This window comes from Pholcus phalangioides, unplaced genomic scaffold, assembly GCF_987345545.1.
Source record: "Pholcus phalangioides strain wild (caught in Gottingen) unplaced genomic scaffold, Ppha-v1.0 ptg000015l_1, whole genome shotgun sequence".
NCBI classification, from domain to species: Eukaryota; Metazoa; Arthropoda; class Arachnida; order Araneae; family Pholcidae; genus Pholcus; species Pholcus phalangioides.
The window spans coordinates 104,132,043-104,151,953 of NW_028301608.1; the positions used below are offsets into that span (position 1 = coordinate 104,132,043).

Genomic DNA, 19,911 nt, shown 5'->3' on the forward strand with positions numbered 1-19,911 from the left:
GAGTTAAATAAGTTTAATGGCAAATCATTCCAAAATATATTCTTCACCTATCTGCCTTTTGATTTCATACAGAATAACAGGTAATGCAAGTGGAGAACTGACCTTACATATAGCATTCTCTGTTGGAATATTCAACCATACTCCACCAAAATCACACCCCAGTTTCATTGCGCGAGGATCTTCACAAAAGTTTTGATCACTAATGCAGACAAAAATGTTTTTTGATCTGAAAGAAATGTCACTATACTGTACAGTTCTAAGCAACTCTGGTTCATAATTACTCAGATGATCTTGATCAGTATAGCCTGTATTCACGATAGTCTGCCCACCTTCTTTGTTTCTTGTAACATAGGCTTCAATACCCAAGTTCTCAATATCATCTTCACTGAATTCGCTGTCGTCATCTTCACTGTGTTCCGAGTCACTATCAGAATCTTTTGACTGGACAGACTCTAAAAGATCATCATACGCAGCAGCTTCAGTTCGACTATCAACGAAATAAACAGATGCATCATTTGGTATGTAATTCAAAATGAGGGGCCATTCAATATTATCGATCACGGGGATGTGAAAATGTGCTCCACTTGCAGCTCGTAAAACCTTCTGAGCCCAAACATTGATGCAACCTGGAAATAAAAAGAAAATTACTTTTTTTTCCTTGCTGTTACATTGTGACAACATTCATTTCCAGCATCAACAACCCAATTCTTTTATTGCACCATAGTCATTTTTATGCACACAAGGACAGGCAGAGTCCTGTTTAGAGCACTCATTGTTCTTCCATGATAAACTGAGAATTTTACTTATGCACTAGCCACAAAACTGCTGGCAGTAATTTTGAATATGAACATAAATGCTGTGAAGTTATACTTATGCTTTTATTCAGTTTTATGTTGAAATTCTGTAATTCTGGCAATGCCTCTTAACAGGGTTGTAACTAGGATTTTTATGAAGCAACAAAATCATATTTGCCACCCTCTCCACTGTATGATTCAATAATATTATAATTGTTTGTTGTTCCTCCTAAAGTTTGATACCCAATACAATTGCCCCTCCCCCTGACTTTAGTTCTGGCCCTGCTTCTTAACCATATTTACTAACAGCACTGTAGTGAGCGAGTCTGCTGATTTGTAACAGCAGAATGGCTCAAGATCTAGAAGTGCTGACAAAAATAAACAAGTCATGAAAAAGAAATAATTAATAGGACGTGCTGAAGTAGTCCATAATAGTGAATATGTCAAGGCTCATTCTTTAACTCTTTTTTTTACAGCCGGTTTTTTCCCCCTCAAAATAGAAAAAAGATTAGTCAAAACTTGGATGAGTCTCTTTTTACTTTATCTCCTCGCTCTTCTGTGAGACTTTTTTTTTCAAATTTCCCTCTCTGACGAGATCTTTCATTTTCTTCCTCACCCTTCACAAATCCAAAATATACCCATATTCCCCTATGTTGGCCATCTTCAGGCATTTTAGCTTTTATAGAGTTAAAAGTACCTAATAAGTCATGTGCAGTCGTCCATATTTGCAAGACTAATTATTTGAAAGACTAAACCAATGTATAGAAAGTAAGAGAATGTCATCCACTACAAATAACCTTGGGCCGCTGGCTATGAGTGATTGTTCCAGCAGAAATGGCATTGCATCTATGCAATCGTGCAGTTACTTATTTTATGTATATATGCACACACACTAATAAAGTTGCCTGCAGCAGATTATTTCAGTTGACTGTACTCTTTTCTTCAGTGGACAACAACTAACCTGTAGAGAAATACTACAACCTAACTTATATAGTTCATACTTATGTATATCGTATTTTGTATTATCCTATTTACACAGCTCTATTTTCAAAAATTTTCATGTGTCCACCAAATATTTCCTCATTATCTTGCTACTTATGCTGATAATAGCTCTTATGCTTTTGATTTATATGATATGCATCTTGGATGTTTAATTCCTTCAGGTAGGTCCACACTAAGCATACTTGAGTCTTGCCGAACTTTTTTTCCCCCTTCTTCACCATCATGGGAACTGATTTTGACCATAGCTTTGCATCGTACAAAATTTTGGTTGCATGTTGAGAGCCATTTTGATGCACTCACATCAGGCAGATTCTCACTTGCCAGTTTCTTGTTACTAGTGATCCCATTGATATTACATTCGAGCACTTTCATAAGTCAAGTTACAGTTTAAGGAAGTTTTTTCTATTTTATCAACAGAATTCGAAAGATAAATAGTTTTAAATGCAATAGAATAAATTAATGAAATAAGTTCTTACCTTTGGTAAATAATACGCTTTTGCACCCAGCACATGCTGCATTACGGATGATTGAACCCATTACTCTATGGTCATGAATATTATAGCCAAGAACAGTGACAGGTATAACTGGTTCAGATGTTACCTTCAGATCACTTTGTGTGGGTTTCTTGAAAATACCTAAATATGTGAATAGAAAGACAAAATTGTTATAATAACAACGAGTACCGTTGTGAATTTGAAGGTGTAAAAAACAAATGTCATGGTAGAGTATTTACATCAATCACTCTTTTTGTTTAACATATAGACTGTGTATTTTGGTACTCAGCATGTTCAAAGAGTTGTTCATCAATGTATCAGTTCTGTTTGTTTCACAAAATGTCCATGAGGTGGAGTAAGTACGATTAAAAGTTAGTGGTGTCGAGTACAAAATGAAAGTTTTCTATTAACTGCATTAGTTAGTTACATTATCCCCTTTCTCAAACCCTTCATGAGAGGGTTGCTGAACCAGCATGTTCAACACTACTCAGTCAATTCTGTAGCTTGTAAGTCTAATGAGAACGGAAGTAGTGCTAAAAACTATGTTACAAGTCAAGTCTTATGATATCCATAACATGAAAAACTATTCAAGTCGATAGGCAAAGTTTGTGAGGCTTTGGTGAGAATTCAAGGTAAAAATTTATAGTGAAGCAGGGCTTGCCAAGTGAGAACAAATTAAGGAACCAGCAAAATTCCTTAAAAACCAAGCATGGTTTTCCCGAAGAAAAACTGTTTTTAATGATGTTTCCCTCAAACTTTTCGGGACTTGAAACCCTTCCTAGTCATCAAATCAAGAAATTTTTTTGTCATTGTTAAACCACCAAGGCATGACCATGACAAATACCAGTCACCAGGTCGCTATGGCAACTGAAAAACTGGTTATGGAGCCACAAGTTTTTCATACTTGGTTTGTAAATTGGAGTCTAAAGATGATACAAATTTTTTTAAATTTATACAGAGTTTCTCTACCAACATGGAAGTGGAGGGGTCACTATGTTCCAATGTAGGTTCTCAAAATATGCTTTCAAGTTTGTTATTATCTGTTCAGCCAGATACCCAAAGTCTACTGAAAAAAAACAAAAGCAGGTTATACTTTAAATCAGAAGTCCATAAACTTCTTGGAGAGAGATTCCAGGAAGTTTTGTCGCAAAAACAATTAACTGATTGTTTTTTAGTTATAATGTACTGAATATTATTCTGCAATGGGAACTGTGGCACACCTCTTATGGTCACAAAGGGTCTTCAGGACACAAAAGGTAGAGAACTGCTCTAAATGCTCATATCTATATGTTTTGAGTATCAAAAACTAAATTTCACTCACCCATAATTCCTGGGCACTTTTCCAAAGATGACCATAACTGCAGTGTTTTGTATATAACCTTATAAAGATTTACTTTCTCTGGCTTAGTGAATCTCACTTTAGAAAGAGTTTCTTCTCTGCTAAAAAATAGTGATTCTAGTCGAACTCCCGCTTTTATAGCATCGTTGATCAGTCTTACACCTTCTAGCAGTATCTTATTTTCATTCTCGCCAGGTTTTTCTGATTTGATAATGCTGAAGATCTTCCTATGAGCAAAGGGCAGAGCAATTATTGTGAAAATTACACTGGCAGATACGATAGCATTTTTTTTCTTAAGGAAATATTAAAATTATTTTTATAATAATTAATATTAATACCATTATCAAATCAGAATTATAAAAATACTTTTAAACAATCTAATGCCCCACCTCCAAACAAAATGACTGCATTAGTGGGACTTTCAAAAGTAAACAAATTTGCAAATTATGATGACGGGACCTTTAAAAACTGATGTTACAGTGTCACTGAAAATCACTAAACAAGAGTTTTCATCAAGCACGAATCCAGAAGGGGGTTGTTGCCTGTCCCATAATATACAGGATGATCCAATGCATCTACACAATAAGTCACTTTTTGGAATACAATATTGCCCTGGATTTATTTGCCTCCACTCCATTCGCAGCTGAAGATATCTGCTCTGGCTTCATTTGTAGCTGAAGATGCTTGCCTCACTCCATTCAAGGCTGAAGATGTTTGCGTCTGCTCCATCTGCAGTTGAAGATGTTTGCCTCTGCTCCATCTGCAGTTGAAGATGTCTTCTTCCTTCACAGCTAAAGGTATCTGTCTGCACTCCATGTGGATCCAGAGGTGGGGGGGGGAACGATTACCCCCACCCCTCTCCCTTCCAGAGCTGAATGATATGGAAAATTTTGTTCTGTCCTGTAAAATATGGGATGATTCAATAACTTATACAATTTACCCTTCTTGACACATCGTTCTGGATCCATGCCTGGTTTTCATACAATTAAAAAAACTCATCACACGAATTCAAGACGCTTTCATGTTCACATTTTTATTGATTAGTCCTACTAAGATATGTTACAAAAGATTATACAGCTGAACATTCCTCTCCCCTCCCCCTTCCAGTGCCATGCATCTCCCATTAATAGACTTTTTTGATTCCATCAACAAGGTTTGGTATATTTTATATTTTACTACCTATTAATGGATACTCCTTGTTAGCAGATAAAATTCTCTGTCCCGAAGGTTCCGTTAGCGAGAGATTCCACTGTATGTACAATAAATAAATTAACAGGGCTAGAGAAATCGCAAAAAAAAAAATTTAGGTTCCAGAAGAATTTTTTGGAAGAAAAATTTTTTCTTGGTTTTTTTTCAACTTTTGACAAGGTGAACTTCCTCGATATTGAGATATACAAAAAATTCCAATTTAGTAACCATACATAAAAAGTTTTATAGGTGCCAATGCCAATTTTTTAGTCACCATAACAATCTAACACCTGGGATTTGTCAAACCCTGAAAATTAATACTATAATATAAAAACACTTCACATGTATCAACTTCGGTACAGTAAGTACTTTGAAATACAATAATGTAATATTATAATGAACTGAACACAATGCTACAGCAGAACCTCTTGTTAGTCAATCCCTACTAGTAGACATTTTTTAAATACTCTGGGGAATAGGGTTTCAGTGCATTTATTCTCATCTATTAATGGACGTTTTCTGTTGGTGGACAAGATTTTCTGCCCCATGGATTTCTGCAAGATCATTTTAATGCCTGTTCCAGTGGCTACCACAGTTACAAGAACTCGCAATATGTTTATGAATGTATGTGAATTGGTGGACCAGCTGTTGGTGAATATTTCCAGTCAGGTAAGCAGTGGCACAGTGGTAAGATGCTCATCTTCCACTATGAAGATTACCGTTAAGGTCCATTGGTACGAATTTGGGAAAGGAACATCAGAAACAAGTTCTTTACCTACCTTGCCTAAGGTGACCCACTGGTAATTGCCACCTTCATTTCCCACCCAACTCAGCTACTTGGAAATTGTTGTACAGCGATATATGGCTGGAGTTAGTGTACGGTAAGGTAGTCAGCTCTTCAGAACATTACTTTGCCTGGAGGACAGAGACACTTTTGAGACAGCTTTTGGTGTTCGTAATGAATAGTTTCCACTATACTTTCAAATTGTGGACCTTATGACACCCATCATCTAGCATTTCAACCTAAATGAAGGTGGGGGGTCGTAGTGGTAAAGATGTAGGTTATGTCCATAGGTTTACATCCGGATCACCAGTGCAGCTAGTAGTTTATATCTACTAGTTTCGTACCCCCTGTATGCATTTTCACAAAAGTGACTATTACTGCTTTTGCATTTTGCAAAAAATGTGACCATAGCTTCAACCCTGATATTGGTTCCCATAAAGATATAGATATTTTGATTCTTCTAATCATTAGGATTAACATAGCTAACCATAATTATAAATGATCATAATTATCACACTAAAAATAAAATACACCAACTTTGCATGACCCTGCATCATGACCTTTTCATTGGCCCAGGGATCCCCAGACACTTCAGGCCCGAGTTTTATAAATGCTCACTTCCTACCCCACCATATCATCAAAAACATCATTTTAATATCGAAAACCACTGCTATTTCATATTTTGCGACCTGATGCTACAAGTCAGTACTTTATACATAATGTAAATGTTTGTTATGTACTGTACTGTACATTTTAAAAATGTATTACAGAAAAAGGAAGTCCAAGAATATAAATATTTTTACAAAAATTATGTAGTTCTTAATTTTGATTTATTACACCATTTTTTTGCCTGTAAATAGTCATTACCTTACGTAGAAATGAAGATTAGCACATTTCTCTGTAAATCTCACCAAACTAACGTTTGGCGACAGCTCCGATGATTTAGCAACATCATGACGCCAAGAGGGGCTGTTCAAGTATTATGTAAGCAAATTTTTAGCCATTTTTGACCCCTGTGAGCAAAATTTCGCCAGCACTGCCCCTACCTCTTAACACATAATGGTGGGATCAGAAATATGCATGGGGGGGGGCGCATGCTCCCCCCATGTGCAAAATTTTTTTTCAAAAAATTAAAATTTTGAAAGAAAATACCTTTATATGTTATTATAATTGATTTCTGTTAATTTCAATGCTATTTGAAGGGTAAGAACTCAAGCTTTTTCTTTAAGAAATTCATTGCGACCCACTTTTTAAGCCATAAATGGTGAACCCTTGACCCGCGGACCAAATATGGCCCTGAAGGTTATCTGATGTGGCTTGCCCCCTCAATCCCAAGCTTGTAAAAATGGACCTGCTGCACATTTACAGATCGCCTAAATGACCCGTCACTCAATTCCAGAGCATTCAAGTAGACCGTGGCACATTTTCAGATCACTGAAGTAGGCCTGTGGCACATTCAAAGATCACTTAAGTAACCAGTGGCACAGTTCCAGAACATTTAAACGATCCGTGGCACATTTAGAGATCCCTTGAGTGACATGTTGCACAATTTAGAGCACTTAAGTGGTCCCCCAGTTCTACATCACTCAAGTTACTCGTGGAAGAACATTTCCAAATTACTTAAGTGATGCGTTGCACAGTTCCACAGCACTAAAAAGTGGCCCATAAACATTTCCATAGCACTTAAGCAGCCCGAACACATTTCCTAAGCACTTGAAGGATCCGTGAAACATTTAGAGATTGCTGAAATGGCTCTGCAAGGGATTTATCATTAGAGAGAATGTTAGTTCAGGTGCCCACAAACTAGCGAAAGATTTTTCTTGTCTTTGGTATGCCAAGTAAGATGCCATTTAGTATTAATATTTCATATTTTCATAAAGGGTGGTTGATGACATAAGAATCATTCGAACCCTCCCATCGATGCTAACGTAATATTTGAATGACCCCAGAGACTAGGCCGGATAGTCGATCTTCCTCTGTACTTCACGACGAACTGGCTGGCCCAAGTTTCGGACATTGGCGTAACTTACGGGCCTATGAAAATACTTCTTGGCATATATTTATCTCAAAATATAAATCCTGCAGTAATGAGACGAAAAGCACCTACGCGTATCTTTCATCGCTTTCCTTCAACTTCACGTACGGAGTGACCGGCAATGGGATTCCGCCTCTCATTACCATCCTTGGGTCAATCTTGCTCTTGACTAGATCATGGTCGTGGTGAGTCTTCTTTTCCACAGTATTTGCCTCCGCAGATGTTAAAGCTCTTAGAGGTTTTCTCCTAAGTACACTTTTAAACCTCACATGGCAAACATGTCTTCGCAGCGGTATCAAATTTTTTGTAAGCAAACTGCTCAAGGACTCCATTTTGAATGAATGCGGACGGCCTGGACTGCATGAATGAAATCTTTAGGCCGGTATTCACCAACATGGTTTAAGCTATAGCCTGTGGTGACTATACGTCCCGTATTTCCCGGGACAGTCCCGGTATTTCCTGTTTTTTTGGCCGTCCCGACTTTTTGGCAAAAGTGTCCCGGTTTTTCCCGTATTTTACACGAAGCCTACTTGAATTTTTATTCTTTATTGAAGTCAAAGATTGACATTATTTTTCAACTCATAAATTATTTTATGATAATTACAACTATATATGAGAATATTAATCTCCCACATTTGCCTTGGTGAAAGTTTTTTTTTTCGTGGAATACATTTTGATCCACTGCAATTTGCAGTAATGCATCATTTCCCGCCATTGTAATTTCCCGTAATTTTCGCAATATTTGGCAACTTTGTTTGATTTTGGCGTCGTGTTTGGCGATAATTGGCGATGTCCCGTATTTTCCCGTATTTGGAATCCCAATGTCCCGTATTTCTCTCGAGGAAATATGGTCAGCCTACTATAGCCACTAGAATAAGCCCCTATCCAGTCGCCTAAGTTTAAGCTATAGTCACAATTTTTTGATAACAGATCGACACAAATTGTGACTACAGTTTAAACCATATTGGTGAATACGGCCCTTAGTGATTTTGACTTGACTTGGCTACATCGAAACATAAGCTTCTTAGGTGGGGGTGGGGGCAGGTTTCTTGCGCCACGTGTAAGCATTACGACTATTTTTCTACAGAGTGCAACGCGCTAAAGCCGGGTTTTCCTAGGAGCAGGTTTCCTGTGCAGCGCACAACGTGATTTGCCCAACGCGACACGCCGTCCACTCACCGGTAAGAAAAGCAGCATGATTGTTTTCCTACAGAGCGCAATACGCCTGACGACCGCGCTTTACGTAGGGCGTGATTGGCCGACTGCTTCTGGAGGAGTCAAATGCGTCGTGCGCCGCGGTTTTGCCAATAGTCTCTTCACTCTTGTGTGTCTTCTTTCCTTTCCCTTCCCTTCAAACCGGAGCATGCAGAAGACAGAGTAGCTGATGCCAAAGCCATATACTTTATACATCCGCCCTGATCTGACGCGCCTCGCTAGGAAAACACAAACGCGTAGCGTGATTATGTAACTCGTTTCTGTCGGTGCGAAATAGTCTAATTCGGTTCACGCTGTGCAACAAACCTATTCTTAGGAAAACCCGGCTTAACGCTTTACGTTGGGCAACCGCGTCTGGAAGAGTCAAATCCGTCGTGCGCCGCGCGTTTTCCCGATCTTCTCTTCATTTCCGTTGTGTTCTCACCGATATCAAAAGCTTCGACGTGCAGACGGAAGAAGACCTGATGCGCCACGCAACCGCTGTGGTGGTCAAGTGGTCATAGTGGCGGACTCGCATGTTGCATCGTGAGGTCCCACGTTCAAACCCCACTGGCGCTACAGTGGTAGTGGTCGGCTGAAGTTGGTTTTCTGTGGTTTCCACCTTCAAGGCGTTAATGCGAACCGATTTCCTTGTTAAAAAGTCTCTCCACAGAGAGCAACAGGCCTACAAAGAATAAAAATACAGTCGAATCCCGTTATAGTGAAAAAATCTCGTTTTAAAGAATACTTTTCTAATCTCCCAAATAAATTTATATAGAAACAATGCAAGAACTTGGAATTCCTTTATAACGAAAAGATTTCTACAGTCTCTTGGAGTTTGTTATAACGGGATTCAACTGTATTCAATCACTACACTTCACACATAGATGGCAGCACTGAAAATTCAAAAAACGCAACACTAGATACAAACTCTAACTGTTAGGTACCTGCACGGACACATACACTTCTGATTCAACTCAATCGGTAGTAAATTGCCTATGGCGATATACCGAAGTTGTTCATGGTTTGAATGAATGACGAACAACTCTGGGTTTTTCTAGGATCATGTTTTCCTGCGCCGCGTGAACCGAATAGGATCGTTTCCTGTCAACAGAAACATGTAACTTAATCCGGGCAGCTGTGGGGGTCGAGTGATCATAGATTCGGACTCGCGTCGCGATGTCCCGGGTTCGAACCCCCACTGGCACCACAATGATGGTCGGCTGAATTTCTTTTTCTATGGTTCTCAACTTGAAAGCACGAATGCGAGCCAATAGATATCAGCACTAAAAATCAGACACAACACTAGATACGCACTCGTATCTGTTAGGTACCGACTTACACTTCCGGCAGAACTCACTAGTTAATAAATTGGTCATGGTGATAGACCTGAATTGTACTCGGTTTGAAACCAAAAAAAAAAGAACTTAAGCCGGCGGGTTCTCCTAAGAGCAGGTTTTCTATGCCGCGTGCAACGTGAATCTCCCAGCGAGTCCGCCGCCGTCCACTCACCAATAGTAAAAGCGGCACGACTGTTCTCCTACAGAGTGCATACACCTCAAGCAAGCGCTTTACGTCGGGCGTGATTGGTCGACTGCTTCATACACCGTGCATTTCTCGGATCTTCTCTTTACTTTTGTTGTGTTTTCTTTCCTCCTCTCCCTTTTTTATTGTTGAAAAATATGTGGATATGTAGACGACAGAACAGAACATAGATGATGTATCATGCTAGGAAAACACAAACGTGAAGCGTTAGGAAGTTACATGCTTCTTCCCTCGCGAAATGGTCTTATTCGGTGGTGCAGAAAAACCTGCTTCTAGGGAAACCTGGCTTTAATCACGCTACAGGGCGTTTGTATCTTCCTAGCATAACGTTTCAGCTCAGGGTGCCTATGCCCCTGGCATCAGCTATTTTGTCGTCAGCACACTCCGGTTTAAAGGAAAAAAAAAAACGCAACAGAAAAATGAAGAGAATTCGGTGAAACGCACGCCACATGTGACTCTTCCAGAAGCAGTCGGACAATCATGCCCGACATAAAGCGCTGTCGTGAGGCGTATTGCGCTCTGTAGAAAAACAATCATAGTGCTTTTCTTTTCGATGAGTAGACGGTGTGTCGTGCCGGGCGATTTACGTGGCACGCGGAGTTAAAAATCTGTTCCTCGGAAAACCCGGCTTAAGAAAACACAAATGCGTAGCGTGATGAAGTTACACGTTTCTGCCGACGCAAAATGGTACTATTCGGTTCATGCGACGCAAAAAAAAAAACCTGTTCCTAGGAAAACTCAGCTGTAACATTAAATCAGAGTCACCTTTAGGTGTTTGTGGTACACGTCAACACCAGCTATATTTGGTGTTGGACAGGTGTGGTTGCATCGGACCCCGCATTACGGTAATAATAATTTCTTTCATAACTTCTGAATTTTCATCAGTTCTGGAAATAAATTAGCATTTTCATTTAAGAAATAGTACTGGAACTATTTCATTCATAAATTTTAAATTTCCGATACAGTGGGAATTTAGAATTTATGAAAGAAAGAGGAATCTCCTCTTGAAGATATGAAGCGGGGCGTTACTCGTCCATCAATGTCAATGTATCTGAAATTTTTTTTTAAATATTCTTAACTTTCATGAATTCTGGAATTCTGAGGGTGTAGGTCGATCGACTGCGCCGAAGATAAACCGTTTATAGGTCGATTGCGCTCACCCCGATTTCCAGACTCGGCGCAATCGACCTATTGGGGAAATACAAACACTCCCATTTTCGGTGCAATCGACCGATCCCCAATTCTGAACGTTCATCATTTTTCATTGAATCTTTTTACCTGAAGTCGTATTGCAATGGGGTGCGGGAAGAAAATCAGGTTAATAAGAACCGGTGTTCTACACTTTCATCAATTCTGGAATTCTGAACATTTTAATTCAAATAATTTCTTACATATCCTCTGAATTTTCATGATTTTCGTTTTCTGACTTTTCGGTTCTCTTCTCACAGAAGAAAAAACCTGGGGCTTAAGTGCACCGCGTTTGGTAAGGGCACAGAGGAGGTATAGGTAATATATATTTCTTCTCTTAGGGTAAGGGCGGCCCTGTACTAAATCGACACCAACTAGATACTGTACGGGGGGGGGGGGAAGAAAGCATGGGTGAAGATACGGGTGGGCGTGGGGGCATTGCCACCCCCTCTTCCCCCCAGCGTCAAAGGTGAAGTTGACTGATCTAATGTTCATAGGCATATATGAATTGACATCATCAGCATCGTGCCCCCCCCCACCCTTCCAAGTCTATTCCGTGTATGGGAGAAAGGTGCTTAAAAACAGCAGTTTTGACATCCAAAACGCAGAGTTTTTTTTCCTGAGCCTTATGTGCAAATCAGCGGTTCGGCTCTAACTCAGTTTCCATCTATAGTCCGTTTCAGGTTAACTTTGCAGTGCAGAGAAAGGTAGAGAGTGTATTCCTTCGCCGCAAAATATAGTTCCCATATATCGAAGGCTTACGATGATCATTTATGCAGAATATTTCAATTTTTTGAATGATTGAAAATGAATAATGAAAAAATAGTGTTCTGAATCGATCTTTATTCGTTTAAGAATTTTAAAATAGAAAAAAAAATGATCACCATTATGCATAAAAAAAAGATTTTTCTCAGTGAGATTGGCGAGAATCAGATATACCTTACCGCGACTGCGCATCGATACATTGGTTGAAAGGCTTTCGTTGTCATAGCAACGTGTGATGCGGTTCCCTCGTAGCTTCCCTTTCACTGCAAAGTTAACCCAAAGCCGCTTGAAAACTCATAATGCAGCTTTGAGTTAACCTGAAACGAACTATAGTTGGACCCATGCGTAGTAAAGACGGCACTGGTCTGGACTTGGAAAATAACAAATCGATTTATTCAGGAAAAAAAATAATTTTTTCCCCCTGGAAAATTAATGTCAAACTGTCGTTCATATGGTATTTTCTAGATGGCAGCACATCCAAATATTTTAAGCTTTTTCAGCTACTTTTGAAGATGATTTCGACTGGGAATTTTCGCTAAGGATCTGTCGACTGAGTCAAAGCCGTTCTGAGTAATCGGATTTCATGTTTGCATGCCGCGCGGCGTTCATATTGCATTTATCTTCAAAAGCTGTACGTCCATTGATTAGTTCGTTGATTCAGAGAAATTTCGTTCGTGAGTTCGCCATCATGAGTGGAAGTGTCGATTCGATGTCATCGGGAGATAACCCGGTTCCCAGCAAGCGGATGATGAGCCAATGCGAGAAGCAGTTGAAAATCGGAACCCACGACGGAGTCTTTCACTGTGACGAAGTCCTAGCTTGCTCGTTGCTCAAGTGTTTGCCGGAGTACGAGAACGCCGTGATTGTGCGCACCAGGGACTCCAAGCTCCTCGATCTGTGCGACATCGTTGTAGATGTCGGAGGTGTCTACCACCCGGAGAAGCATCGCTACGACCACCATCAAAGGTCATTCAAAGAGACCATGAACACCCTCAACGGCGAATACCCTTGGCAGATAAAACTGAGTAGCGCTGGGCTAGTTTATTTCCATTTCGGAAAACGAATCATTGGACAGCTGTTGAACGAACCGTGTGAGAGTGATCTTGTTGAGAATATGTATCCGAAAATGTACGAGAATTTCGTTCAAGAGATAGATGGAATTGATAACGGCGTAGATGTTTGCGAAGGAGAGCCACGATATAGAATTTGCACCAATTTGAGCTCGAGGGTTCGTGTGATTAATGTCCCGTGGAACGACGAGAGCGTTTCAAATGAAACCCGTTTCTATCAAGCATCTGCTATGGTCTTTCAAGAGTTCAAAAATTGCTTGCTGAATTACGCCAAGGTATGGTGGCCTGCGAAACAACTTGTTGCCAAATCTGTGGCAGGAAGGTTTCAGGTACACGATAGCGGTAGGATAATGGAACTGCAGAAAGCAGGGTGCCCATGGAAAGAGCATCTCTACAGCATAGAAGAAAGCGAGAATGTGTCTCCGAAAATAGACTTTGTTATCTACACTGACCAAAATGGTGCATGGCGAGTGCAAGCAGTTGGTGTCAGTCTTTCATCTTTTCAATCGAGAGTTCCATTGAAAGAAGAATGGCGTGGGATCAGAGACGAGGAGCTTTCGAAAGTGGCGAACATTCCAGACTGTATATTTGTTCATTCAAGTGGGTTCATTGGCGGGAACAAAACTAGGGAAGGGGCATTACAGATGGCTCTGAAGACCATGGGAATATGATAGTGTTTTTGCTGGTTTTTTTTTCAATTTGAAAACATGTTTTTGTATGAATTTTTATCATTAAATTCATTCAAGCAATGAAAACATTTCCCTTATTAGTTATTGATGACAAGGTTTAAACATGGCGAAGCCTTTATATGATACTCTGCAGACCAAGAAAAGATGTTGTGGAGGGATCATTGTTATAACAACAGGCAGCAGAAAAAAAGTTAACATTAGAGTATAAACATCTTCAAACAAGACTTGGAAAAATATCAGAGTAGAGGGTTCATTGCTATAGCGAATATCACTGCAGTTAGGTGTCCCTGTATACATAAATTGTATTCAACAGTGGATACAGGCTTCTGGAATGGGGGAAGTGAATTTTTCACTGTCCTGCCTATGTTGATAATACAAATTTTTGGGGAGGAAGCTAGTTAAATCCAGTCACTGCAATGAGAACGAGTCACAAAATGTCTCTGATGATCCTCGCAGGCTGGACATCAAGAAAGGGCAAAATTCTGATTGGTCAATAGGCATATTTTTTTTCCCTTGCTTATTTTTCTCTTCTATATGAAGTGTTGCTGTTCGTGCACATTGACAATAAACCTAAACCTTAAGGTCTCCCTTTTGAGTTCCTCAAAAAGAACTGTCTTTGCTAAAAGTGGTAAAATTGCTATAGGTCTACATTGTACTAAGCAAAATGCACTAATATGTGCATTAAATCCAGACTCTCGCTATACAAAGTTGTAAGTGGGTCTGGCTGTATTGTATTAAACACATCTACAGTATCTTGCCAAATAACAGTAATAACTAAAGGGTGTCCTGAAATGGACCAATGGTTTTTAAAGTGGGATAGTAAGAAAATGGTGAAAAATATTAAAGCTGTTCTTGCAGAACATAAATTCACGAAGTCTGGAATTTTTTTAGTTTGCATTTTTTTTGGGGGGGGGGTTACAAATTTTTCACCAACAGATGGTGCTTCACATCCAGTCTTAGATCATTGTAATACTCACAGAAATTACACCACAATGTTCTCTCAGGATTTCCACCGCCTGCTGCAACCACGTCTCAATCGAAGCACAAAATTTGTAACATTCTCCAAAATGGTCTTGTATTGTATTCTAGTGCAATGTGAAAATTCACGCATTTTCATCTTTACTTCATAAAATAGAAGACAGATGGCAGTACAAAACAATCACAACTTGACAACATAAATATGTTAGGACCATACATACACTCAGAATACATTCTGGCATGTGGCAATTCATTGAAAATGCCATAGAGGAATGTGTACGAGGTGCATACACAGTTTAGTAGTAGTCTAGTGGAATGATGCAGGCAAAAAATATATATGTTCCTCCAGGAAAGTGAAAACATCGTCAGTCTGATGAGGCCTCACACCATCTTGCATAACGGTCCAGATGAAAATGTGCTTCCTCGGGAAATCATATGTAATTTGTGTCAATATTGCCAGTGCCAATCGACTTCAGCATTTAACTACCAAAAAAAAAAAAAAATTGTTTCAAACTGCCAGAAGTGGCTGGGGTGTGTGGAGTTTGTACGGGAGCATTTGGAGGCAATTTTTGTAATTATATTCCGAACCCACACAAATGTCCCAATTATTCTTCTGGTATAAAGTATTCATTCTTTAAGATCCGACAAATACGGTGACCAATCCAAATTTGTTCCCTATACCCTTCCCCGTTTTGTATTCTAGTGCAATGCCTGCTCTCTCGCAGAGAGCAGGCAGACCTACAACATGATATTGACAAAATGTGAAACTTCAAGCATTTTCATCTTTACTTCATAGAAAGAAGGGCGCTTCTTTTATTTTCATTCTTTCAGTTGCCGGGTTCAAAGACATATTTCCAGCACCACAGAAAAAAATGGCGTCATTTTGGTTATTAATAAGGAAAACAAATTTGGATCTAGTAAATACATGTTTTGCTTTTAATGTTTCAAAAATTTGCCTCAAAACTAGTTATTGTTTTGCGTGAAGAGAAAATATAACAGTTATAGGCCATTTTTACTGCTTTGTGGCTCAGACAAATAAACACTTTATTATCAGGGGATCATCAAGCCAAAATTCTGATCCATTTTCCAGTCCCCTTTACAAAATAAAAATTAACGAAACCATAAATTTTAAGTTTCATTTCCTTTGTACAAAATTAACTAGATTGTTTTGCTTCCACAAAATTATTGCTTTTTGCAAAAGAAATATGGATTTTAACAAAAATTGTACTCTATAGGCCTAAAATGTGTGGATAGGCCCTCTCCCGCCCCAATTATAATGATTTGGTAAAAGATTTAGAAATTTCAGAAATTTGCAAGCATGAAGTTAATCCCTCTTTTTGAACGCCTTGGTAATAACGTGTCGGCTCATGCTCATCAATCAATACATGTCAACTGTATGTGTCTCTGTATATTTTTGACTCCGATTCTTTGAATTTTCGGATCCCACATCTTATGACAATGTAAAACTCCCTCATAATTAATATGACTTTGTTACTGGCACATTTCACATAATTCCAATATACAGGAAGGCCTGTAAATCCTAATTTGCCCTTTATCTCAACCAGTTGATGTAAAGGTATAACTAAGATTTAAACACATTTATGCTCAAAATGTGTTTAAAAATCACTCTGCACCAGTTTTGAGAGTGAAAATACAGCTTTTCGTAAAATAAAAAAAAAATCAAAATTTTTGTATGGACAGCCTGGTTTTTGAAACAAAACCCAATTATAAAGTTGTTGCCCTGTCTCTCCTGAGCCCAACAAAAAGAATTGCATGTCCCAAAATGCAATATCTGTTGAGATATTTTAATTCAAAAGTAGTTTTCCCTGAGAAAAGTTGGGAAAGAACAACTTAAATGTGGGAGAAGTATTGCCATTTAGTTTATATTGTTCTTTCCCAACTTATGAATTCAAAAATCTCGGTAAATAGTGCACTTAGGACACTGAATATTTCTTTGAACTTTCAGGAAAGAAAGTGCGACAACTTTCTTATTTTGTTTTTAGGCCAGGGTGTCCCCCCATACGGAAATTTTTATTTCTTATTACATTTTGTGAAACACTATTTTCACTCTCAAAACTGGTACAGAGTGATTTTTGAACACATTTTGAGCGTTTTTACATTGAGATCATACCGCTATGATTAATGGTTGATGAGACAGAGCCCAAATTAGGACTTATAGGACACTCTGTATATTCCATATGTAACTATAAGTTTTTTACAATGGTACTTTTTCGTTTTATAGGAGTTTTGTGTGATAAAAATAAATTCAATCAAATAATTTAAAGTAGACAAATTCATAATTTTGATAATAATCCATGCAAAGTTGATCAGCACTTATTAATAGCCCTTGTGGTGATGAGTGGTCATAGTGATGGACTCGCATCATGAGGACCCAGGTTTTGAACCCCACAGTAGTGATCTGTTGAAGTTGATTTCTGTGGTTCCCAACTTCGAAGAGTGAATGTGAGCCGATCTTCCCTTTTAAAAGTGTGACAGAGAGCAACAGGCCTAATGTGTGGTACAAATATTGAATCACTACACTTTGCTGAAATATGGATGGCAGCAATGAAAAACCCGACACAACACTATATTATACACACTCACACACTTCTGGCACAACTCACTCGGTAGTAAATTGCCCATAGCGATAGACTGGAGTTGTGTTCGATTTAAAAGAAAAAGTACTTATTAATACTGTATGTCACCACCAGGACATAAATTTATTTTGCATTCCCCCATGTTAGTTTTCATCCCTGATCTTTCTTATCTTTTGTATTTCAACAATGGATCGCTTATGGCAGAGAAGAGCTAAAAATTTGGTCATACCTATTTAATTCGCTATATATGTGTCAATATTAGTCAATGAAACAGTCAAGAAATTTGAAAACTATTTAAAAGGCTATAATTCTTTATTTCACCAATGAAGGTACTTATAACACAATTTTCAAGAAGGTTATTATACAGGATATTTTCTAATTCTAGAACTGCAAATTATAAGCAATCCACTATTAGTTTGGCGAAACCATAAAGTTATACAATACAAATATTTTGACAATTTTTATTAACATGACAAAAAAGAAAACCAAGTGCTTTGGCGGGGCTTTTGAGATATTTTGATTCATGCATATATATATATCATATTTTAATCAGTACTAATCATATCTAATCATAATCATATTTTTAAATTGTGCTTTTCTATTTTTAAATGCGCTTAACGACTCTCAACTCATGCATTTTACTTGGACTGTATAATTTTTACTATGAAGCATTCTAGATAAAATATGTCAGTGAATACAGGGCGATTCTTACAGAACCAGCCTCACAAAATGAGGTGTAGTACAAATGATACTATGCTTATAATTATGTACTTGATATATATCTAAGTTTGGATTTTGCGCTATACGATTGAGTACCATTAGTCGTGTGAGCAGGTGTTGAAAGTGGGTGCCATTTTCATGGAGGCACACGACCATTCCATGTTTCATATTCTCTGTGACGCATTGCAGTTTACCTTCAATGATTGAAGTGCAGCAGAATTTTTCTTCCTCAAATCTTAAGTGTGAGAGGTTTGCTTGTGTACACACTACCTCCTTCAGAAAACTTCAGAGAAAGAAATCAGGGATGCCAAGGTCTATAGAGATCTTGGGAGCAACAACCCCTTGCAGTGTTTGGAATAATTGGTAGATTGAGACTAGTGGTTAAACATTCAGACCACTGAGAAAAAATTGTGGTATTACATGGGGACCAGTAATAAAAAATGTGACCAGTCAGTTTGACACCTGAAAATGTCTTATTTTTTGCTGAATATGCTAAAAAATCATGTATGTGAAGATATTTTGTTTTAATTATTTCGTAACCAATGTTGCTGTTTTAATCTTAGTGACCCTGATCAGTATATTATACTCTCTTAGTAGCAAATATCTTTCGCAAAATGTTTTTTGAAAATCTAATTTAAAAAAGGATGGCTCTTCAAATCTCCACACTTGTTTATCAATAAAGCCACAGAATGACCAGTTCAAGTTGTTTTTTCTGAATGACAATATTTTTAAGAATATGAATTATTGTTATTCAGTAGAGATTTTTCGTTTAGTGGACCACTCATGATGTCTGTGGACCAGTAGGTTCTCATATTCACTAGTCCGTGGGACAAGTGGCTTTTATTTTTCAATTCTAACTCTGCCCTTGTTATGATACGGTGGGAAAAGAAGCACTCAATCAGTTTCATGGACATTTTAAACGTGCGGGAAGTCCTGCTGAAAGTAACCCTGTGTGAGTTTTACATCATCCAACTGCTCTACAAATTCTTTGAAAATATGGCAATGTACAAACTGGTGTTCATGGATGTGTTGAAAAGGATTGACTCAATGATTCGTAAATCAGATACAGTGCATCAGATTCCCCAGTTTTTCCAGATGTAGTGGTGATTTAACTATCACACTTGGGTTTTCAGATGCTCAAATCCTGGAATATTGTGAATTTACATATCCCGAAAGGTGGAAACTTGCTTTGTCACTGAACCAAGTGATGTTCAAAATTGAGGGGTTACAGCGAATGAATTCTTGAAACCATAAACAGTACTCTACACATTTGTCTTTATCAATAGCAGTTACTTCCTGAACACTTGTGATCTTATACAAACCAATCCTAGATTTCATTGCAGCTCTTTATATGTTGCATACTTTTTGTGCTATCTGCAAATTATTCCTCAATTCGACTTAGTAAAGCCAAAAGATTAATGTATCTCAACTTTTAGCTGTTACATGCATTCACTACAGCATTATTAACAAATTTGTTGGATCAGTTCTATAAAAATCACCCTGTATAATACGTTGGTGGATCAGTTCTA

The 19,911-nt window shown here is 38.3% G+C and overlaps 3 protein-coding genes across 11 annotated transcripts in view; 1 reads left to right on the forward strand and 2 right to left on the reverse strand.

Annotated features, from left to right (window-relative positions):
- Positions 1 to 8: 8 nt before the first annotated feature.
- Positions 9 to 8,040, reverse strand: LOC149077245 (rRNA methyltransferase 3, mitochondrial-like). Its single transcript, XM_089244980.1, has 4 exons — positions 7,709 to 8,040; positions 3,612 to 3,856; positions 2,273 to 2,431; positions 9 to 626 (listed from the first exon to the last, which is right to left on the reverse strand). The coding sequence occupies exons 1-4, from the start codon at positions 7,966 to 7,968 to the stop codon at positions 25 to 27; spliced, it is 1,266 nt and encodes a 421-aa protein (XP_089101106.1). The 5' UTR covers positions 7,969 to 8,040; the 3' UTR covers positions 9 to 24.
- Positions 8,041 to 12,879: 4,839 nt separating this feature from the next.
- Positions 12,880 to 14,153, forward strand: LOC149077246 (MYG1 exonuclease). Its single transcript, XM_089244983.1, has one exon. It carries the CDS (start codon positions 12,912 to 12,914, stop codon positions 14,067 to 14,069), a length of 1,158 nt encoding a protein of 385 aa, XP_089101109.1. The 5' UTR covers positions 12,880 to 12,911; the 3' UTR covers positions 14,070 to 14,153.
- A 3,797-nt stretch (positions 14,154 to 17,950) lies between these two features.
- Positions 17,951 to 19,911, reverse strand: part of by (focal adhesion protein tensin) — a 174,170-nt gene continuing 172,209 nt past the window's right edge. For all 9 annotated transcript variants that reach the window (XM_089244990.1, XM_089244985.1, XM_089244986.1 and 6 more), the window contains one exon: positions 17,951 to 19,882. The gene's annotated coding sequence lies outside the window, so the exon portion shown is untranslated. The remainder of the gene's footprint in view (positions 19,883 to 19,911) is intronic.